Here is a 24,699-nt window from a genome sequence, read left to right as displayed (position 1 = left end):
AATATCCTTTCTTTCAGGAGTGCTAGTTCTGCAGGTTCGCAGGAGAGCTTCTGTAAAGTTTGGAAGGTAGGAGACGAGGTACTGGCAGAAGTAAAGCTGTGAGTACCGGGCGTGAGTCGTGCTTCGGTAGCTCAGTTGGTAGAGCACTTGCCCGCGAAAGGCAAAGGTCCCGAGTTCGAGTCTCGGTCGGGCACACAGTTTTAATCTGCCAGGAAGTTTCATATCAGCGCACACTCCGCTGCAGAGTGAAAATCTCATTCTGGAAACATCCCCCAGGCTGTGGCTAAGCCATGTCTCCGCAATATCCTTTCTTTCAGGAGTGCTAGTTCTGCAGGTTCGCAAGAGAGCTTCTGTAAAGTTTGGAAGGTAGGAGACGAGGTACTGGCAGAAGTAAAGCTGTGAGTACCGGGCGTGAGTCGTGCTTCGGTAGCTCAGTTGGTAGAGCACTTGCCCGCGAAAGGCAAAGGTCCCGAGTTCGAGTCTCGGTCGGGCACACAGTTTTAATCTGCCAGGAAGTTTCATATCAGCGCACACTCCGCTGCAGAGTGAAAAATCTCATTCTGTCTCCCAAATCGTTTATATAGGTAAGGAACAGCAAAGGGCCTATAGCACTACCCTGTGGAACACCAGAAATCACTTCTGTTTTACTATGTGATTTTCCATCAATTACTATGAACTGTGACCACTCTGGCAGGGAATCACGAATACAGTCTCATAACTGAGATAATATTCAATAAGTACGCACTTTCACTACATGCTGCTTGTGTGGTACAGCGTCAAAAGCCTTCTGGAAATCCAGAAATATGGAATCCATCTGATATTACTTGTCAGTAGCTCTCAACACTTCGTTCAAGTAAAGAGCTAGTTGTATTTCACAAATGTTTTCTATATCTGTGTTGACTGTGTGTCACTAGACCATTTTCTTCCATGTAATTCATAATGTTCGAACATGATATATGTTCCAAAATCCTGCTGCACATCGACATTAATGATATGTGCCTGTAATTTAGTGGATTACTCTTACTATCTTTCTTGAATATTCGTGTGACCTGTGCAACTTTCCAGTCTTTGGGAATGGATCTTTTGTTGAGCCAACAGTTGTATATGATAGCTAAGTATGGAGCTATTGTGTCAGCATACTCTGAAAGGAACCGAACTGGTATACAGTCTGGACCAGAAGGCTTGCTTTTAATAAGTGATTTAAGTTGCTTCACTGCTCTGAGGTTATCTACCTCTATGTTACTCATGTTGGCAGCTGTTCTTGATTCGAATTCTGGAATATTTACTTCGTCTTCTTTGGTGAAGGAATTTCAAGAGGCTGTGTTTAATAACTCTGCTTGAGTAGCACTGTCTGCAATAGTATCTCCATTGCTATCATGCAGAGAAGGCATTGATTGTATATTGCCACTAGCATACTTCACGTATGACCAGGACCTCTTCAGACTTTCTGCAAGGTTTCGACACAAAGTTTCATTGTGGAAACTGTTATAAGCATCTCACATTGAAGTCCGCACTAAATTTTGAGCTTCTGTAAAAGATCGCCAATCTTGGTGATTTTGCGTCTGTTTAAATTTGACATGTTTTTTTTGTTGTTTCTGAAAAAGTGTTCTGACCCATTTTGTGTACCATGGGGGATCAGCTTTGTCGTTTGTTAATTTATTTGGTATAAATCTCTCAATTGCTGCTGGTACTGTTTCTTTGAATTCAAGCCACACCTGGTCTACACTTACATTGTTAATCTGGAAGAAGTGGAGATCGTCTATCTGGAAGGCACAAAGTAAATTTTTATCTGCCCCCCTCCTTCTTTTTTTAAAAAAATAAGTATATTTTTCATTTATTTTGGCCGGATTTGGGGGTTACAATATTCAATCTCGCTATGACACCCCTGTGCACGCTAATCCCTCTATCCATTTTGATGCTCGTTATTAACTCAGGATTATTTGTTGCTAAGAGATCAAGTGTGTTTTCACAACCATTCACCATTCTGCCCATACTAACTCACAGGAACTACCTATTTCAATTTTGTGACAAGATAAACTACTTCTAACTGCAACAAACACACCACTGCGAACTGTGTTTAGCCTATCCTTTTAGAACACCATTACGTTCTTCACAAAAATTTTGGCTGAACTTATCTCTGGCTTTAGCCAGCTTTCAGTGCCTATCACAATTTGAGCATCAGTGCTTTCTATTAGCGCTTGCAGCTCTGGTACTTTCCCAACATAGCTACACCAATTTACAACTGTTATTCCAATGGTTCCTGTATCTACGTTCATCCTGTGTTCTTCGTGACTGAGGCCCTTTTCATGTTTTCCAGAGACCCACTAATCTAAATAACTGCCCAGTCTACGGCACACAGCCCCTGCTATCCTTGTAGCTGCCTCCTGCATGTGGTGGACACCTGACCTATTCAGTGGAGTCCGAAACCAAACCACCCTAGGGTGAAAGTTGAGGAATTTGCAGCCTACATGGTGGCAAAACCGTATGAGCCTCTGATTCAGGCCCTCCACTCGGCTCTGAACCAGAGGTCCGCAATCAGTCCTGTCGACTATGCTGCAAATGGTCAGCTCTGCTTTCATCTAGCAAGCAAGACTGTTACCACTTCTGTTAGCTGCTCAAAACCAGAGAGAATCTTTTCTGATCCAAAGTGACACACATCATTGGTACTGATATGAGCCACCACCTGCAGTAGGCTGCACCTTATGCTCTTCATGGCATCTGGAATGACCCGTTTCATGTCTTGAATGATTCCACCTGGCAAGCACATGGAGTGCACATTGGCTTTCTTTCCTTTCTTAGCAGCAATGTCCCAAGGGGGCCCATTACACACCTAACGTTGGAGCTCCCAACTATCAACAATCCCACATACTGTGATTGCCCAGATCTTGCAGGCTGAGAGGTTTCCTCTGAAACAGGACAGGCGACTGCATCTGGCTGAGTGACAGTGTCAGCCACTGACAGCATCTGGAACCTGTTTGGCAACCTAACCAGGGAAGTCTTTTGCTGCCTGCCACGCCCCAAGGTGACCTCCCACTCACCCAGAGGTCAACCTCAGTGTGAGTAGTAACTGGGCTGGCCAACAGTGAGGACCAATCGGAGGACTCAGACATGCTCAACTTCCGTTGGATTCCCATGGTCAGCCCACAATAGTGATGCCCATCCCCTGCAGCTTCAAATTGTGTAATTGAAGCCATCACAGCCTGGAGCTGAGGGCGAAGTGTCACCAACTCAGCTCGCATCCACACACAACAGTCGCAGTCCCTATCCATACTAAATACCGTGGATAACTATATTACCGAGATAAACAGACTATTGGCACTTGCTGCAGAACTCTACTGTAGACCCTGACGAAAATGCAGAAACTGTCTCTAATAAATTAGATTAATATGCAGGGATTCAAAACCTAACTACTGAAGCACTCATGAAACTACATTATTTGCCCCTGATTAGGAACTTGTAATATGTCACAAAATTGGTTTACTTTCCAATGCAAATGAAAATGCGAGAACTGTGGCTATTAGATATTAATTAACACACAGAAACTCAAGAAACTAAACTATCAAAACTACAGATGAAATTATACAATTCACTCCTGCTTAGGAACTTGTAAAAGTCACAAAATCGGTTACTTCCTTGTTGCTGCGTCTGTCTCGGGCAGTCACTGCTGCCTGACTAACACCAACATTAGGATCACTGCCCAGCACAATGTTGGATGCTACATGGTGATGTTGCGGAGATATGCTGCAGTAACGAAGGTAAGCATAGAGGAGACAGACGGGGGATCACCCTAGCAAAGATATGGGCTGCAAATGGGGACATCCATTGAGACAAGCAACTTTGACAAAGGGCAGATTATTATTACACAGAGCCTGTGAACAAGTATCTCTAAATGAGATTTTCACTCTGCAGCGGAGTGACGAGGTACTGGCAGAAGTAAAGCTGTGAGGACGGGGCGTGAGTCGTGCTTGGGTAGCTCAGTTGGTAGAGCACTTGCCCGCGAAAGGCAAAGGTCCCGAGTTCGAGTCTCGGTCCGGCACACAGTTTTAATCTGCCAGGAAGTTTCAAGTATCTCAAAAAACGGCAAAGCTGGTCAGATGTTCCTATGCTGCTGTCATGAGCATTTACAGAAAGAGGTAGGACAGTGAAACTACCACTAGGTGCTAATGATTGGACCTCCACAACTCTTCACAAAATGTGAGGTTTGGAGGCTTGTCTGCTGTGTAAAGTAGGATAGATGGTTATCTTGGCATATCTGCCAAAACAGCACAATGTTGGTGCACACACAAGTGTTTTGGGGCACACCATTCATCGAACATTGTTGAACACGGAGCTCTGCAGCCAACACCCCCCCCCCCCCCTCCCTTATGTGTTCACATGTTGACCCAACAACAATTCCAATTATGATTGCAGTGGGCACAGGACCATCAGCATTCGACCGTCGATCAATGGAAATGTGTCACCTCTTCGGGCGAATTACATTTTTGCTACATTATGTCGACGGTCGTCTCCGCAAATACAGTCATTGAGGTGAAAGGCAGCTCGAAACATGCACCACACCATGGACGCAGGCTGGTCAGAGCATTTTGATGTTATGGGAGACATTCTCCTGTGCTTGAATGAGACCTGTGGTAGTAATCAAAGACACACTGACAGCCACAAAGCACCCCTTCGTGCTTGATGTCTTCCCCAAAGGCGAGGTCATCTTTCAGCAGTATAACTGTCCGTGTCTCGGAACCAGAACTAAGCTACAGTGATTTGAGGAGCATTATAGTGAAATCATGTTGGTGTCTCAGCGACCACATTCACATGATGTAAATCCACTGGAACCCATCTGGATAATTATCAGGTGCCATCACCACGTATGCAAATCAGCAGCCTGTTATTTATGCAAATTATGTGACTTGTAAATAGACATCTAATGCCACATACCTCCACAAACCTACCAACAAGCCGTCAGATCCCTGATAACACAGAATCAGTGATGTATTTTGTTCCAAAGATGGACAAACAAGCTATTAAGCAGGTGGTCATAGTGTTTTAACACATCAGTGTATGAAGAACATTTTAGCAGCCTTTTTGAATAGGTGTACTTTAGTAATCTTTTATCATTTCCTTGGACAACTTATTACACAATTTTATTCCCTGGCAGAAAATGCTCTTTAGATCCTTGTTTGTTTTTCCTTGGTAAATGTAAGTCCAAACTGTCTATTGTTCCATGGTTATGTCTAGAACTATTACTGAAATACCAATCTTTTTCCTGATATGCATAACAGACTGCTAGATGTACTCACTGGTAGACTTACCATATGTCCAGGATTAGCATGTTTAACATAGCATTTTGAAACATTCTCTTACAGCTGTCTGTCCCTCAACCAGCCTGGGAGCAAACTTTGAAGTCGATGGGGAGGCCTGGCTACCAGTTCAGCCACAGTCAGTCAATTGGCAACATTACAGGGGCAATGTGCTTATGTTGTTTCAGAGTGTGAAGTAAATCATCTACATGTTTGTGATTATTTGTTCTCTGTTTTCTGTCTCATCTTTCAGCAATGGGCAAAAGAAAGTATGTGTGCTTAATGTTGATCTGCAACAGGAATACAAATTTTTGAAAGTGTGTAATGATAGTAACAATTAACTTGTTTATTGCACACTGTGTACTGGAAAATTTTCTGTTGCACATAAAGGAAAGGATGATATTAAAAACCACATGAAAACAGCTAAGCAGAGCAGTGCTAAATGTTACTGTTTCACAAAATGTTTTTTTTTAATTTTATTTATTTTTTTTTTAAGCAAAGATGGGAATAATAGTCACATGGAGTGTGCTGCTAGAGAGACTACATTTTCACACCACACTGCTAGACACAAACTCAGTTTCAAAATATCGGAATGCATATCAAGACTGGTTAAAAAGTAATATGACCCGAAACTTTCATTTGTTAGAAACAAAACTGAGGCAGTTATTGTTAATGTTATTTCACCATTTATATCTGATAATGTGTTGGAAAACACTGATCATGTAACAACAACAATGGACTGCACAAACAGAAGTGAAGTAAAACTTGTTCGGAGTGCTGTGAGATATTTCAGTCCGGAGGAGCCAATTCAAGTTGACCTTTTAAATTTCAACGAAGTGTCAGGTGAAACTGCCCAAATGTTGACTTAGTATAACTTGTAGTCTGTGAAACTTGTAGAAAAAGTTAGTTTGTTACACTGTCGATACAATTATGGGAAACATTCGATCTGCAGGATGTGGTATATTTTCAGTACCTGTTAAACTTCTGATAAATGTTAACATTAATTCAGAATGTTCTTGCTGTGAGTTTTACGAGGTAAATAAAACAAATAAATTATTTTTGAAGAAATGCCACCAGTGTGCCTGATAAAGATAATTAGTTCTGCCGTTCAAATATTGTGGATGTCTGCCATGATAATGTAGCTATTCACCTGAGAACTCTTCACTTAAAGCTGGTTGTTTCCTTTTGGCTAACAAAACGAGTAATGAGAAATCAGTTTCTTGTTACAATTGTTAACAAAAATATTTATTACCTGACAATCTTAACTTTTTTTCATACCAACAAACCACTGATGCTACAACATCTATTTGGTTGCTCATCTCATCCTCCTTAGCAACTGATTTGAAAATTCCATGTACGTTTGTTGACAAAATATATGGGGTATTATAATTTTTTCTAGGTTGTCTAACTGCTCCATGATAACTTTCAAAATACACTTCCTGGCAAAAAAGTGAAGTACCCAGAAGGGAAGGAGGAAATGAAATGAAACTTCATGAGTGGTGTGGTGTGATTACTAAATCAAGAAAATTTTATAAGCCCACTTATTAGTATGATGTTGCATTCTTTCTGGCCAGGACCATGTTTGTTCTGATGGGTGTCAAAGTCGTTGTATTCCCTCCTGAGCAAACTCGCCCACAACTATACGACTACTCCTTGATATACTGGACACTGGCACTCTAACAGAGTTTATGTCCGAGCTGCTCCCAAAAATGTTTTATTGGGGACAGATCTGGGGATCTTGCTGGCCACAGGAATACCTCAACATCACACAGACAGTTAATGGACACATGTGTCATATGTAGATAAGCATTGTTCTACTGGAAACTGGCACCACAAAACTGTTGTATGAGAGGTAAAAGATGAGAATCCAAGATGTCCATGACATGCCACTGTGCCTTCAAAGATCTCTTTAACACTGTCAGCCATGACCAAAAGTTATACCAGATGGTTACGCACACCATGACATCAGGAGTAATGCCACTGCACATCTCCAAAACATTGGAAGAATGTCACCCCTCCCCAGGTTGCCACCATACTTGCTGACAATGGTCACCCAGGGTAGTGCAGGACCACAATTCATCACCCAACACAATGTGATGCCATTCATCGGCAGCCCACACTTCATGGTCACTCCAAATGTAGCCGTTTGCCTTGCAGCGGCAATGGCAGCCAATGCATGGGATGGTAATTCCCTAGTACAGCTGCTGCTAGTCTCTGACCTATGGTGGGGGATGACACAGAATATTGAAGGGAGTCCATCACTTGTTCTCGGATGGCAGGCACAAATGTGAACAGGTTACAATGTGTCTGGTGACAATACAGTGCTCCTCCACTGTGGTGGAGAGACATGGGTGACCAAACACTTGCTGACAAATATGCCTGCTGTCATGTTCCCATGGAGTCCAACACTGGACAAAATGTCAAATCTCAATGCTCCATAAATCTGCATATTGCACAATTTGACAATCAGCCAAATTGGCGACCCATGAAGCCCCTTTCAAACACTGTCAGATGCTGATAACACAGTTTCAAAAGAGTACATGGCACTTCCTTATAGTTTACAGTGATTACTCAACACCTGATGTTGTTCGACCCCTTATATACTCTACCAGGCCTGGCAATAACACAAACACACTCTGGTGGTTGAGCTACTATCAGAGAGAATTATTACTCTAATAATTTACAAAACTGCTGATGGTACGTATGTGTAAAAAGTTACAGTGACATCCGATCATCTCTTCTGAAAGCTTCACTTTTAATATCAGGTAGTGTATATACTTGGTCAACAGCTTTGCCGCAATTGTAAAATTGGTCCCCATCAGTTTTCCGCAGTTAATCTCTGTCAGGTTGGCTAGCACATGGATAGGTGACCATCCGGGTCTGTTGAGTACTGTTGGCAACTAGGGCGCACTCAGCCCTTGGGAAGCCATTTGAGGAGCTACTTGATTGAGAAGTAGTGGCTCTGGTCACGAAACCTGACAACAGCCAGGAGAGCTGACAACGTATCCATCTATATCCGCATCCAGTGATGCCTACTGACTGAGGATGATAGGGCAGTTTGTTGATAGAATTGAGTCTTCTGACACATGTTCAGACAGAGTTTGAATGTACGTCTTCAGGTGATAATGATGGCATTGAAAATCCTGAAATTAATTTTCTATTTCACAACTGACTGTGGATCTGCTGGATTTAGCTGACTCTATCCTGGACTATTTTCTTTAGGGTGCATATCAACACCCACATTTTGGAGGCAATGGTCAGTGATTATGAATAATATTATTCTATTGTACTGTATCAGACTGATAAAATAACTTGCTGAGGGAAATTTGAACTACAAATGATGTTTGAAAATAATGCACGCCTGTGTTACCATCACTCCAGGAGGGTAGACCGAAGCGTCCGATCCCACCCGTTGGCTTTGACCCGTGACGTAAGGCTGTTGCGGTGTGTAAAGTCATGACAGCGCGGAGTTTGGTTTGCGAGTGTGGCATGTTTGTAGGTGTTGTCATGTTGCGGTTCATGGTGCCCTCTGGTGGTGTGTTTAAGGGTTTCGTGTTGTGTGGTTCAATGGGTTCAGTTTGGTCTTACTGACTCTAGTGGCTGGTTCACGTTTTGGCTGTGTTTGGAGCGGAATTAGTTTCAGTGAGTTAACGGTTCAGTGGTCTTGTGTGAAAGTTATTGTAGTGCTGTTTGCTGTAGGTCGTATGTTAATGTGAGTTAATGAATTTGTTGTTGGTCTTGCTAGGTATGGATATGACCAATAAAATAAATAGTGTGCACCTCGGTGCTATGATGGACGCAACTCAGTTGGAGCTGATCAAATTTCTACAGCTTTTTGGGTTGATTGCGGAAGTGGTCAAGTGCGCTGTCTGTCGGAAGGAAATGACACTGGCAAAAGTTCCGGCATCTCGGACCAGGGACGGTTATATGTGGTGGTGCCATAGGGATAACCTATGGCGCTCCATACGTCGTGGTTCCTGGTTCGAGAAGTCTAGGTTGGGCATGCGTGAGATTGTGTTGTTGATGTATTACTTTTGTTATAGATCCTCTCAAAGTTTTTGAGCGCATCAGACTGGTGTGAGTGAGAGGAGTGTGCTCGACTGGTTTTCGTTTTGCCGTGAAGTATGTTCTGAGTTTATTAAGTACAGGGGTAAGTTGGGTGGGCCTGGAGTTGTGGTGGAGGTGGACGAGTTGCAGTTTGGAAAAAGGAAGTATGGCAGGGGTAAGTCTGTGGCTGGTCTCTGGGTGTGGGGGGCTGTTGTACTGGGGCGGGGGGGGGGGGGGGGGGGTGTTCAGAATGTGTTTTTCAGGGTTGTGGAGGGACGGTCCTAGGTGGAATTAGTGGGGTTAATTGAGGAGTTTATAGACACAGGCTCCACAATAGTTTCAGATGCTTTTTCTTCTTATATGGGGTTGGGTGAGAGGGGGTAAAATCATCTAGTTGTTAACCGTAGTTTAGAGTTTAAAAATTATGAGACGGGGGCTTGTACGAATACTATAGAGGGGATGTGGGGGGCTGTTAAGTCATTTCTTGGGAGGGGGAACAGGGGCTCTTTCAACCTTCAGTCTTATTTAGATGAGTACTGTTGGTGGAAGAGTGTCCCTGAGGGCTATTATTTTTTTTTTTTTTAGGTTTTTTAAAGGGCTATTAGTAAGATGTACAGGATGAAGGTGGTTGGTTAGGGTGGTTTGTGTGTATGGCTGCAGCTCAGGGAGGGGGGGATTTAGTTGTTGGTACTGTTTGGGGGGGGGGGGGGAGTGTGTTGGTTTGTGATTTAGTTGTGGAGGATCTATTTTATCTATTTTGTTGCAGTTTTTGTTGAGTTGTAGTATGTGATTGAGATTTTTTATTTTGCGTTTGGTTTTTGTTTATGGGTATTTTATTTTGGGGTGAGGGGGGAGGTTTGGTTGGGTCTCTTAAGTGTTCAATTCCAATTTGTGGGATCAGGAACTGCTGTTGAGCTATAGAGGTCAACAGAAGTGTCCGATTCCAGAGGATATTGTGTTTAGTGGAATTTGGGGAGTTTTGTGTTGTCAGTTTTTTTCGTAGTTTTGTGTGGTTTGGTATGGGGGTGTGTGTCTAAATTTTTTTATATTTACTTTTTCCCCACCAAAATACCCCCAATTTCCCACACTTGTCCCATTAGAGTCATTAGGTTTTTTGTGAAATGTGTGTGTGTTGGTTTTTTGATGTAGTTTCGTGTCTGTTATCATGTTTACATAATGATGTCATGGGTGCCATATTGGAGTTGTGGTGTATGGTCGTTTCTGCCATATTTGTGACGTCATGGATCAAAGCACACGGGTGGAATCGGACGCTTCTGAATTTCCCTCCAGGAACAAGAGAGCAAGGGGATGGCAGAGGAGTATTTGTTACAGCCATAAAGATACCCAACACACATTAGTTTAGCAAGCAGTAGGCCCTATTGTACCACTCTGCAAAACTTAACGACAAGATAGACAATGTAACAGGACATATTAACTACTTGGTTGAAATGTATTAAACTGCAGGAGTGTGTTGCCAGAGGTCTCCCAGTTGTGCACAGAACATTGGATGTCATATGGCATGAGGTCAGCACGACTATAGCACCAAATGGGGTGGATCTTGCACCACAAGGCAGTTGAAGGATCTGGAAAAACATATTTAACAGGACTAAAAAGCATGCAAATTCACACTTTGCACTATGACTGCAACTGCATGGGAGTGGTCTCTTTGCCCGATGACCACCATGTTGTGTTCCATTGACACCCGCACATTGTCAGCACCACTTGCCATAGTGCCAAGACCAGAGACTGGATCAATGAAGAGTGGGATCACGTGTTCTTCTCAGGTGAGCAGATTCAGTCTGAGTAGTGATTCTGGGCATCGCCCAAAGGCCAGGAGGTGGGAACATTGATGAATGTGGTCATTTTGATGGTCCAGGTGTTATGGTGTCAAGAGGCATAATGTTGTGTGGGCATACTGACCTCCAAAAGTTTAAACACAGCATACTCACTGGTGACATTGTTGTGACATTTTACTCCTTCGTAATGCGCATTTTTTTCAGAGGTGCATTCAGCCCTCACTTCATTTTTATGAATGGAAATGCACATCCACAATGAACAGTGCAGGTGGAGCACCTCTTGGAACAAGAGGATATTCAACAAACAGACAGGTCTGCCCATTCTAATGACTTGAATCACATCAAGCAAGTGTGCAAGGAGACATTCTGCAGCATGTCCACATGCACCAATGACAATCAAGCAGCTGTCAATCACGCTGGTGGAGGAATGGAATTCCCTGCCACAGGAACTGCTTACCAACATTTTGGTCTGCATGAGAATGTGTTACAGAGTACGCATTGTCGTCTGTAGAGATCATACACCCTATTAAGAACCATGTCCCGCTTTTTATAATACCCAGGAGACTATCATCCCTATTAAGAACCATGTCCCGCTTTTTATAATACCCAGGAGACTATCATAAATTGTGGTGACTTCAGTGCAATTATTGTCTTTTAATAAAAGTGTTATTTCTGTTTGTCTCAGTGCATATTTCTTTCAGTCACCTTTCGTACAATTTTTTTGCCAGTTCTTTCTATGTATGGTCAAAGTTTCATTGAGCTATGTCACTTGGCAATGACACACAATGTGGGAGTTACTTTTGTCCATAAGTTTTGCACATCAGTATATTATAATATTAGCTGTTTAAACAGGTATCAGTAAGAAACACCAATTATCAATAAATATCCAATTTTGAACTTTTTACTTGAATAACAAAGGCTCACAAGCAACAGTATTCACTTTACAGAAAAGCTCTCCTCTGTCAAAATGCATGATAATCTGAGAAATGATATAGGCATGAAAATGTTTTTCCACTACCATGAATTTAAGATTTTTAATGTTGCAGAAGTGACATGGAACAAATTAGGTCAAATGCAATAGTATTCTACATGTTATGTAGGAATAATTACTAATACAAATAAAAGGTAAATCTTTTAGCATATTCACATTAGGCATTGGAGTGCATAAAATGAAGAATCAGAAAAAGTACATGAAAAGAAGAAATTCAGGCCATCAGAAGTGGAGCAAAAAGTTTGGTTGGGAATGGATGTGGAAGGAGACTGGCCATTCTCTTTCAAAGATGCCACCCTCGCATTTGACTTAACCATTTTATGTAAACCATGGAAAACCTAATTCAGAATGGCCAGACTGGGATTTGAACTTACAGTCTCTAAAATGCAAGTCCATTGAGCCACACCACTCAGTAAACATTAAAGGAGAAAATACATCAGTGAAGTGTTAGCTCTGGAGCTATGCACTGTTGATGGAAAAGTAGTTTTTTTTTTTTTACTCACACTCATGTTTTGAGCCACAGGCAGGCTGATGAAGTGAAAAACCAACAATCTCTAAAGTAAATCTGCTGAATGCAGCCGAAAAACATTTCTGCTACACCTAAATGACAGAAAAAATGTGTGGAACAAAGACACCAAGCTAGACTTAAATTTATAAGGTCACAAGGCTAAGAATGGTGAACAGGAGATGGCAAAAAATTAAACAATGCAGCACAAATACATTACAACTCTTCTGGTTCATTCTTGCTGTACAGTGTAACAGGCTGAGAGACTGACCCACACAATCATTTCACATAATATGGCATTCTGCTACAGAACTGAACAGTGGCAGAATTTAGGCAGGCTATACAAAACCTTAAGATGAAATACGCCAGAACCTATGGCTGCATCTAGCAAATAGCATAAATTATAGTTAAAGCAGCATGTGTGAAAAATGACTACTATTACGATGAATGGCATAACTCAAAAATTGGACAGTGCAACAGATACTGAACACATTTAATTCACAAGATCTTGGCAATAACGCAGTGGATATATACCGATAATGTAAATTTATTTACTTTGTTATTATGTGTGAACAATAAAGGAAAAAATTGTACACCTAAGAGATTATGATCATCTTCCGCATAAACGATCTTTTAAATGATGAAATTTTGGCGCTGTTGATAAAATGAAAGAAACACTTTGTAATCATACCAATAAGCACAAACAACGAAAAATATCTTCAGGTATTGTGCGCACAACACGTTGTCACCCATGATGCCACGTCCACCGAGCTGGGTCGCTATACACACCCACAATTCACGAATATAAGCTTTATCGCACACTTGCCGGCTCCATTATCTGTCAGCAAACATCACGACATGAACCTCCCTCCTTCTGCTCTTGTGTCAAAACATTTTTGCAAAGCTCTTCTGCGGAAACAGAGGGCTACCAATGTTAGATATTGAATCTAACAAACAGCAGAAAGTTGCAATCTACAGCAAACATTTGTACAAAGCTAACCCAATCAGCAATCTGCCATTACATCAGAGTAATTGTGTCACACGAATCTCATGTTATATATATCAATGAGGTAAGGTGAAACAGAGAATTCACGAGCGTAATTTTAGATGCAGTTGGCAGTTCTGTGCCACACATCAGCGATGTTGGTGGTATGTTTTCAGTGAAAAAATGTAGCAAATCACAATAAAGTTCTGAAAGAAAGTGGAAATAGTGTCGGTCGTGACTTGTGACATTGGCGAAAACTTTGTTTCCGAAGCTGCAGTATTTTATATACTCTTTCTACTGACATTGCCTAAACTGTTTACATCCTAACAACTATTTGGAGAAATACTGAACGTCATACAGTGACTGATCGCCTGAACGTAGAGATCATAGTAGACTGACAGCTGAACGTAAGCTGTTGGATCTGTTAACTTCAGAGAATATGTCAAGAAGTTAATTGTTGAAATTAGAATACATTGTGGAGCATTGGTACCCAGTAAAAATGACCTACGAATTTTTCTGGCGGACTGTGCTTTGAAAACGTCTGGATCTCCTTGTTCACAGGTAGTACGAGCATAATTGCAGTGTGTAGTTTTTGTTTTGACGCTACAGAAAAAAATAAATATTTGTACTGGTTGGTTCGGTTTCTTCGACACAATGTAGCAAAGTGGGATACCATCACTGTATTGACAATTAAAGCAAAATTCGTAACAATTAGTGTTCAGTGTCTTGCACTACAGCTGCCTTTATACGGGGTGACGGAACTTCGATATATTAAAACTATATTCCTATATGTTCGTCATGCCGTGTTAATCTTTCATTGAGTTTTATGATAGTATGTACACTCCAGTGCTTGACGGAACATTTATTCTCTAAATCTTACAGTTGTTATTATTGGGTCGTGGACCACTTTGACAACAGTAGGAGGGACGTCAAGAAATGCGTTCATAAAACAACATATAAATGCTAAGAAAAATAGACGTATAAAAAATTATATGTGCATATATCACAAAGTACACTCTACAAGCAAATATTATTCTCAGTGACTAGGCAGATGGCAACCACAGCAAGACTATCATTGCAGCTAACAATGAAGTGGAACACACCCCAGCACCACTGAATGCCACACTCGAACCACCTTTCTTCTTCCATTGTCATGGGCAAGTACAGCTACCAGTGTACCTGGAAAATAAAAACCAAACAAAAAAGAGCAGCAGCGAGCATTCATATAACCTATGTTATGGAAGACTTGCTAGTTATTTATTTATCCAGCGATTGTGTCTCAGTGATGTAGGAAAACCCAAATCAGGATGGACAGAACAGCTCCTTCCTTCTGAATATGAGGTCAGCGTCTTATCAGCTGCACTACATGATTCAGCAATTCCCTATATTGTATAATGTTCCTTGTTTACAGACAATTAGCTCCAGGTAACTGGCAGTGTGAAATGTACTTTTTTTCTTCATTGCTGGACACACTGAGGGCTCCTGGACTGTTTCCAATTTGCAATTTAAAACATAGTTCCACTCTTCACTGCTGCTCACACTAGACACCCAGTGATGACTTATGGACTGAGAAAATGCTCCTGTGCCTCTTGCCTCAATTCCAGACTCCGTATTCAATTATGTGCCACTGTTCACCTGGAAAACAAAGCCAATGGACACTACTGCCCTGCATTATATCTCTTCTAACATGATCCTTGTGAAAGCAGTAAACCATAATCGTGTTGACAAGATGCTGAAGTTATTGCCTTTCATTACTGTTCACTACTCTGAGTCCTCTAAGTAATCTTTAACTGTATAATATTGATTACTTGTGAAGAATGTTTCAGCTGCCTTTGTAAACAAATGTGTTTCAGTAATATTTTTCACGTCCTTTGACAATTTATTTTACACTTTTGTCCCATGATGTAAAACACTGTTTTTGTTTGTTTTTCCTGCTTAAATGGAACTTCAAATTGGCTCTCGTTCCATGATCGCATATAAGCATAGAACTGTTAGTACATTACTTAGCAGTATTTTCGGGACTAGTGTAGCAGGGGATACAACCCGTCGGCTTTGGACATTGACGTCACAAGTCGCCAATCGAGAAGCGATTCTTCTTAGTGTTGTAGCTCCCTTCAGTGGCTGATAAGTGTTTTTTGGGTTTTAAAAAAAAAATCTCACGAGATAGAATAAACAGATCCACTTTATTAAGCAATCAGTAAAAAAAACGAAACTGAAACATAACAGCAAAAGCGAAAATGGTAAACTGCTATCTGGCGACTTGTGACGTCATTGTCCAAAGCCAACGGGTTGTATCCCCTGCTACACTAGACCCGTATTTTCCCTGATATGCACCACTGATTAGTAGATGTACAGTACTCACTTGGTGCAGTAAGGATACCCCCCCTTTTTTTTTTAAGTAGCCCTTTACAATGAGCCTGACTAATACTTCCAATTATTATTCTTATGCAGCTCCTTTTCTGCAGTTTACAAGCTGTGTCCATGTTTTTTTGTCTTTGATCACCAGAGAATAAGCCTGTAGCTAAGAAATGAGTACATGTAGGCATAGAAAGTTCCTGCAAGACATTGGCAGCTAAAAACTGTTGCTAACATCCCAGGAGCATACCTTGATGATGACATTATTTTTGCCAGTATCTTTGTAAGTTTTCCCCATGTTAAGTGACAATATTCATCCCTAAATACTTAGTGTTTGCTGCACAGTCTATGGATTTATCATCATGAATTTAAATTCAGGTATTTCATACAGGTGTGTGGACAGGCTGGTTTCAGGCGCTGCTTTAATTTATTTTTGAAGTCAGACAACACTTTGATATTCTTTGTTCATTAGAAGTATTATTCATTATTGTAAAAAGTACTATCTGTTGCTTGTGCCTTTACATTACTTTCTATGTGATAACCATAGTGTTCTACTCTCATATGTCAATTGAAATTGGCTGAGCAGTGAAGCTGTAAGAAAAAAAAAATAGCTTCTTATATGTACAACACTGGGACAGAATTAATATCTGGAGTTTTTTAAGTTTGCCTCTACAATAATTTCTAGGAGCTATTTTTGCAATAGTTTTAACAATCTTTTTACCTGCAGATCAGTGATCAGGATGCAACAAGCTAAGTATAGATAAATGAGACCATAGCACATATGTAATAATGTGTATGGGTTATTGGAAGCATCCAGTTCCACTCATCTGTATTGGAAAAGAAACTAAACTCCACCCGAACAGGCCATGGAGGCCCAACGGTACCGACCGGTCGCCGTGTCGTGGATGTGGGTATGGAGGGGCATGTGATCATCACACTGCCCTCCCAGCTGCATGTCAAGTTTACTAGACCGGAGCCACTATTTCTCAATCATGTAGCTCCCCAGTTTGCCTCACAAAGGCTGAGTGCATCCCGCTTTTCGACAGTGCTCGGCAGATTGGACGGTCACCCATGCAAGTGCTAGCCCTGCCTGAGAACGCTCAACTTTGGTGATCGGACGGGAACAAGTGTTACCACTGCCTCAAGGCCGTTGGCTCCATCTGCTTTGACCTGTGACATAATGATGATGTGGTGTGTTACATCACTATAGCACAATGTTTTGGAGTTGGTTTGTGTTTGTACATGTTGTGTTGCATTTGATGGTGGATGTGGATGTAGATGTGTTGAGTGTAACATGTGGTATTGGGTTCATTTGAGTCTTGGTTATCACTGTGGTAATGTGGGTTTGTTTGAGTCTGGGTATTCAGTGCAATAACATGGGTTTGGAAGCGTTTGATTTGTTTTCAATGAGTTGTTATGATTTTTTTCTTTTGTTTGTGAATTTGGTGTTTTTGTTAGATCTAAAGTTTGGTGTTTGTTGTTGTGGCTGTCAAATTTTTTTGCCATACCAAGTTTTCGAGTAGTGTGTGGATTCCTGTTATTGAGGGCTTTGTTTCAACTGTGAAGTTAAATTCACCATACCGGTTTTTTGAGTTGTGTGTGATCTCCTGGTATTGAGGGCTTCATTTGAGGCATACACGTGTAGTAAAATTTATGATACCAGTGGTTTTTGTTTTTGCATTTTTTAAAAGATATTTTGAAGTTATCCACCTTGGCTGTTTTTTACAGCCAAAGTGGATAACTTCAAACTGTCTTTTAACAAATATACGGCTCTGATACTCCACAACAATAACATATGCGGCATCCCTTATTGCATTTACAAAAAACACATGTAGCTCTTTGGGAAAACTGTGTACAGAACTGCCTGGTGATCTGTATAACACAAGAATCAAGCATGTAGGTCCCTATAACTTAAATTCCAGTGCTGCTTCCTCAAAGAACGTTCCTGTAGTGTTTGCATCTGCCAATGAAAGACTTTCCATAATATCATTTTTGATGAATATAGCAGTACCATGCCCTGTATGTTTCATTCTGCTAAAAGATTCAGTTCTTTGGAAACCAGTTGTTTTAAGCCCTTATTTTCTTTTTTGTCAGACCATGGTTCTGTGATAAGGAAAATGTCGGGTGAGTTAGAAACACTAAGCATGTCTATATCTTCTGCTTTCCATCCAGAATACTGAATATTTTGATGCAAGGTTCTAACGTAACAAACTTGTGCCTTAGTATCCATATTTACTATTTTGCCTTTTTTCCTACTTGTATGTATAAAATGTCATAGTAGAAATAAATATAATGATTTAACTGTTTGAATAGTCCACTAGAAGTGTTTTCAGAGAACTATACCCAATATATAAACATAAACATCACTCAATGATTAGGCATTACACCTGATACAGCTGGACAGGTGCTGTCTACTAGGCAGTATGAGACGCTATCTATGATGGCGGGACATGTGATCAGCGTGCCGCCAATCCCTCTGGCTGTTGTTGCCAGCAGATGAATCCTGATGATGTGACTGCTTCTTTATTCCATCAGCTCCCTCATCTGGCATCAGAAGGCTGAGTGGGCCTCATTCCAGACCTCCCTACATCAGAAAAAAAATCATAGGTGGTACCGGGAATCAAATGTGGGTCCTTCCGCACCAAAGGCATCAACACTAGCCACTCAGCTATGGAGATGAGGTGGTCTGTTTTCCGTATACTTCTATACAATTTAATTACAATTCATGAGGGTTTTTTTTTTTTTTTTCAGATGAGGGAAGAGGAGGTGGAGGGGGTCGTGTTTTTGGGTAGAAAAAGGTTTGCTTTCATGACTCGGTGAACATCACACTACAAGTTTCCATCTTCGGGTTCAGTCCCGAGGCAGTCTGTTTTTATCTGTGGCTTTGCTTTGTGTATGTCAATAATCACACTTAATGCAGTGATTTGGACTCCATGTTAAGCAACTGTATTAACTGAAGTGTTTGATACTGTCTCATCTCCACTCACAGCCTGTCTCCTTTCAGTCTAATATAAACGTTGGCCAGCGTTGTAGATCAGTATATTACCATGTGTAAAATTTCATTTGTACATTCATTATCCTCACCAACGCACAACTGACCCCCTGTACTAGCTGTGTTAGCTGTTCAAAGAAGGCTAACTCGAACTTGCAAAGATGTTAAAGAGTTTTTGATGGCTGAAGAATAAATCACTTTTATCCTATAAAAGTTTCAGATGTTAATGTAGTCATAATCTGTGTAAATGTTGATACAGGAAATAGAGGTAACAGTGGAGACTAAGAAATCCAAAAAAAAAAAATACATTGAAACCCCCCTTTGTCCAGAATTTTATTTGCTTTTGCAGTGAAAACACTCGATACTTGGTGTCAATTTTACAGCACAAATAAAATAAAATATTGTTGGCAGCAATGTGTGTGTTTTTAAGTGCAGCAAACAAGTTGCATCTATGATGAAGTCTGAAATCTTCTCAAAATCCATTGTTATGCTTATTAATGCAAGCATGATCCAGCTAACTGTGTTACTTCTGCTGCTTAACAAGTCATTGTAAAAACTGCAAATTGTTCTCAAAGAGAGACAGAATATATCAAAACTGAATGCAGAGCCTTAGATTTTACATATTCTGAGATCTCTGATAGTGAAGAATCTACCACGTATCTTTGAACTGAAAAAGGTGAGTAGTTGAAAACCACTAATCTAATCATTTGGGAGTCTCTCACACTCCTCTTGATGAAATAAAAAGCTATAGTTATGGAAAAGCAAATTGTTAACACGTCTCCCATATTACAGTGGAATGTTTAGTATCCTCCCAAATTACAATGGAACATTAAGTAGATTCAGGACTCATGGGAAAAATTAAAGCTCCTGGCACATTAAATGCTATTTTATTTGCACTTACAGGAAACTCATTTCAAAGACACAGAAATTCCTGCACTAAGGGGCTAAAACCTGTGCAGAAATGATGACCTTAGTGGAGACAGAGCTAACAGTCAAGTGGCTCTTTTTCCCTTCCTGTGATGCATATTATTTCTTCCCAGTTCCCCATGCGACAGGGAGGCATACAATGCTGTTACATATATTATTCTAATAAAGCAATATGTTTGTTACACCTGCCACCACAATGCCGTCTGAGTAAAGTAGCACTGTAAATTACTATGATGGAACCCCTCTCCCCATTTCTCCTAGTTGATTTGAATGTGCCTAACATTTTATGGGACTATTGTATCACCAACCCCAGTACTTGGTTGTATGGAAATTCACCCAGGAACAGTATAGAAGACTTTTGAATTGAGGGCAGATGACATTTTTACATAGAAACACGATCAGTTTCTTGTATTTAAATGCTGCTTTTATTCTCAAGTTCTTGCGGGTATTATGGAGTGAGAAGTGGCAATATCAAGTGACTTGCAGACAGTTATTCCCCACAGTTCCTGGTCTGCATCCAAAAAGACTGAGACTCCTCTCTCTCTATTAAACCTATTTTTTGTGGATAATGTTGAAAACATATTTGATGAACTCTCTTCCCATAGCAAACTGTAGAGTAGTTCTATCTTAAGACCGCAAATCCTACTCAGTTCTGGGTGTTATCCTCTTTCAGGCAACTTCGGGATGCACATGTTAAAATCTTGGGAGAAGACTACTCTGGTGATGCTGAAGGTGCCAGATCCCCCCTCCCCATTGGACTCTGAATTGATGTTTGTTAGTGTTACGCCATCCTCACCAGTGACAGTGATCCTAGTGCATGACCTGTCTTCCTGGCCCCATTCCGCCTAAGCAGGTCATCCTCAGTGTGATAATTCAGTGGAACTGCAATATACAGGGTGTTACAAAAAGGTACGGCCAAACTTTCAGGAAACGTTCCTCACACACAAAGAAAGAAAATATGTTATGTGGACATGTGTCCGGAAATGCTTACTTTCCGTGTTAGAGCTCATTTTATTACTTCTCTTCTAATCACATTAATCATGGAATTGAAACACACAGCAACAGAACATACCAGCGTGACTTCAAACACTTTGTTACAGGAAATGTTCAAAATGTCCTCTTAGTGAGGATACATGCATCTACCCCCCATCGCATGGAATCCCTGATGCACTGATGCAGTCCTGGAGAATGGCGTATTGTATCACAGCCATCCACAATATGAGCACGAAGAGTCTCTACATTTGGTACCGGGGTTGCGCAGACAGCAGCTTTCAAATGCTCCCATAAATGAAAGTCAAGAGGGTTGAGGTCAGGAGAGCGTGGAGGCCACGGAATTGGTCTGCCTCTACCAATCCATCGGTCACCGAATCTGTTGTTGAGAAGCGTACGAACACTTCGACTGAAATGTGCAGGAGCTCCATCGTGCATGAACCACATGTTGTGTCGTACTTGTAAAGGCACATGTTCTAGCAGCACAGGTAGAGTATCTCGTATGAAATCATGATAACGTGCTCCATTGAGCGTTGGTGGAATGAAACTGAAATGAGCTCTAACATGGAAATTAAGCATTTCTGGACACATGTCCACATAACATCTTTTCCTTATTTGTGTGTGAGGAATGTTTCCTGAAAGTTTGTCCGTACCTTTTTGTAACACCCTGTATATTACTGTCACCTGCCAAAACTACAACTAATTTCCTCTCATTCTGCAATCTGTGTTGCTCTCCAACAACCACGCTTCACTGATGACCATTCCCTAACTATCTGAGGTTACCATGTATTCTGACTGTCCCCAAGAGAGCATCTGGAGGGATCTGTACATTGGTTCGCACAAATGTCATCAAAGAGAGGATTCCCCTCCACAGCACGTTGAAAAGAATAGCACTGTGAAAGTAAACAACCCTACAATTACCATTTGTAATGTTTACTTCCAGGCAGGGCGTTACTTACCTTGAGAAGACCACCTTAATCCAACAGTTCTCTCTATCTCCCGCGTCTTTTCTCTTGGCAATTCCAGTATGCACAACCTACTGTGGGGAAGTCCACTTCGTCTTGTTGGGGTCTTCTGATTGAACAGCTTCTTTCCAGTCTTCATCTGTGCCTCCTCAATAACAGTATTCCTATGCACTTCAGTGTCACGCATGGTACTTTTTCAGCCATTGACCTTTGCAGATCTTTTTCCCCAAATCTCATGCCTTTACTACATTGGTAGCTCCATATTGATATTTGCAACAGTGACCACTTCCCAGTGATCTTATCACTTCCTTGCCATTGCCCAACAGACCAGCTACCACAATGTACTCGTTAAAGAGCCAACTGGCAGTTTCGTACCAGTGCTGTTACCTTTGCCCATCTCTGTCAGATTGCACTGAGGAGGTTGTTGGCGATATCTCTGATGTGATCACCTGCACTGCTGGAGCTGCTGTAGCCTTCCCACTTGCAGTCTCATCTACTGACTGGTGCCATGGTGGGTCAAAGTCTTTGCAGCATCTATTTAGGATTGTTGGATGGCCTTGTGACATCCTTTACAGACTATCCTCCTCTCTTTTAAGTGGCTTCATGCTAAGCCTCACTATCTGATTAAATGCAGTAAGAAGGAATGCTGAAAGAGTTACATTTCCTCCTTGGAAATGTATGGCCCATCATCCCAGGTGTAGGCCGAGCTCTGTAGTATTCTCGACTGCCAAAGATCATCAACTGTCTTGGATCTTCTTGTTTGTAGTGATATCTCTACCAGTGTGTCAGTTCTTGCTGGACACCTTGCCACCCACTTTGTGGCAGTGTGTGCATCCTCTTCTGACCCAGTTATCTTTCAAACATGCAAACGACAAGGTGAAGACGTCTCCCTATCCTTCATCACCCATTACTTCAAATTACTTAATGAACCTTCCACTGACAGGGAACTGCGTCAGGTTCTTGACTCATCATATGATATTGCCCCAGGCCCTGATTCACTTCATAATTCGATTAGTCAACATCTGAATGTTATTAGGAGACTCCATCTACTCAGGGTCTTCTACCACATTTGACTAGAAGGTGTTTTCCCTCACCAATGGTGAGATGGTATCATAATCCCCACCCTTAAATCAATCAAAACACAATCTTTGTCGATAGCTACTGACCAGTAACCTCACCAACATACTCTGGAAACAGATTGAAGGGTTGCAACCCAATTATTATGTTTGGTTCTTGAATCATAAAGTCCTTGGTTGACCCCCTGTCAGTGTGGTTTGCAGGTGGGACAGTCACAGCTGGCCATCTGATGAGGTTGAAAAGAGCAATCCAGCAAGCTTTTTCTAAACACCAAACACTTCATTTCAGTCTTTTTTTTGACTTGGGTAGGGCATACAACACTGCTTGGTGGTATTGCATTTTCATCGTCTTCATGACTGGGCCTTTCATGGCTCTCAACCAGTTATTATTTGTCATTTTTTATTCCACTGGTTGTTTCAGGTTAGACTAGGTACATCGCTCAGCTCACCATGGGTCCAAGAGAACAATGTCTCACAGGGCTTTTGTGCTGAGTTTACGGTCTTCCTCAGCACCATTAATGGGCTTGTAGCATCTGTTGGACCACTTGTCACCCCAACATTGTAAATCAACAACTTTTGTGTTTGACAGCTTGCAATTTGTAACCTGAGCTGAAAGCTAACTCCAAGGTGCCATCCGAAAGGCCTCTGCTTGGACCCTTTCCAAATGCTTTCAGTTCTGTCCTGTGAAAGCGTGGGTTGTGCATTTTTGTCGTCATGTCACGGTCCATTCTGACTCAGAAGTCTACTCGGGTAGTGCTCGCTTCCTTGCCCACACCTCTTGGGTGTGGATCCCATTACACTCCTCCATATTTACTGAGCCCTAGTCTTGGTCTTGTCCTGATTGGGCTGTGGCTGCCAGTTTTGTGCCTTAGGAGCACCTTCAGCTGGGAAATTGTAGGAACAGCTTAATAATGATAGCACCCTCTTGAGTAAAATAGTCCGCTCATTTATATATCTGGACAGGGACTACACAGGTGGATGTCATCATCAGAAAAAAGAAAACTGCTATTTTCTTTGGCAGAGCATGGAATGTTAGACCTCTTAATATGGTTGGTGGGTTAGAGAATGTAAAATGATAACTGGGTAGGTTGAAGGTGGATATACTAAGAATTTTTGGTTGTGGTGGTGCTGAGTGAGGAAGGACAGGACTTGAAGTCAGGTGAGGGTTCCAAGCTGAAGGTGCTCCTAAGCCATAAAACTGGCAGAATTAGAAATATAGGAGGACTACTATGAACAGAGTAGAGAACACCTTATTGTAGCTAAGACAAACACAAAGTCAACAGCCACCACAGTAGTAAACGTTTATATGACTACTAGCTCCACAGACAATTAACAGATTGAAAGAGTATGTGATGAGAGAAAATAAATTTTTCAGATCAGGAAGGGAGATGAAAACTTGTGATGGGGGACAGGAGTTCAATAGTAAATCAAGGAAGAGGGGGAAGAATAGAGGAGAACATGGACAGGAGGAAAGAAATGAAAGAGGAAGCCGTATGGTAGAATTTTGCAGGAAGCTTAATTTAGTCATTGCTAACACTTGGTTTAAGAATTATGAAAGAAGGTTGTAACTGTGGAAGAGACCTCGGGACACTGGAAGGTTTCAGACTGCCCTCCCATTGACTGCCTCCAACTTTACATAGCAACACACTGTCAAATCTGTACTTACTAAAATCTGTTGCTTGCATATATTTCTTTTTTGAACTGTTTCCTACTCCTGTTTACAGGATTATAGGACTCTTCCCTTATCTCTGCATTGCACATAAAGGTAAAACATATTAC

At 41.3% G+C, this 24,699-nt stretch overlaps 2 protein-coding genes across 3 annotated transcripts in view; one reads left to right on the top strand and one right to left on the bottom strand.

Moving 5' to 3' along the window:
- The window catches only part of LOC124721245 (GDP-fucose transporter 1), a 44,587-nt gene extending 30,927 nt beyond the window's left edge, over nt 1-13,660 (bottom strand). The window contains exon 1 of the mRNA XM_047246104.1: nt 13,322-13,660. Within this exon, the coding sequence (XP_047102060.1) occupies nt 13,322-13,383 (62 nt within the window). The 5' untranslated portion in view covers nt 13,384-13,660. The remainder of the gene's footprint in view (nt 1-13,321) is intronic.
- Nucleotides 13,661-13,778: 118 nt separating this feature from the next.
- LOC124721244 (carbohydrate sulfotransferase 11) overlaps nt 13,779-24,699 on the top strand; it is a 39,903-nt gene continuing 28,982 nt past the window's right edge. For both annotated transcript variants that reach the window (XR_007006304.1, XM_047246103.1), the window contains exon 1: nt 13,779-14,176. The gene's annotated coding sequence lies outside the window, so the exon portion shown is untranslated. The remainder of the gene's footprint in view (nt 14,177-24,699) is intronic.

The sequence above is a fragment of the Schistocerca piceifrons genome, chromosome X (genome assembly GCF_021461385.2).
Source record: "Schistocerca piceifrons isolate TAMUIC-IGC-003096 chromosome X, iqSchPice1.1, whole genome shotgun sequence".
NCBI lineage: Eukaryota > Metazoa > Arthropoda > Insecta > Orthoptera > Acrididae > Schistocerca > Schistocerca piceifrons.
The sequence above is the reverse complement of the archived record's forward strand: the minus strand, read 5'-3'. Positions and strand labels throughout refer to the sequence as shown.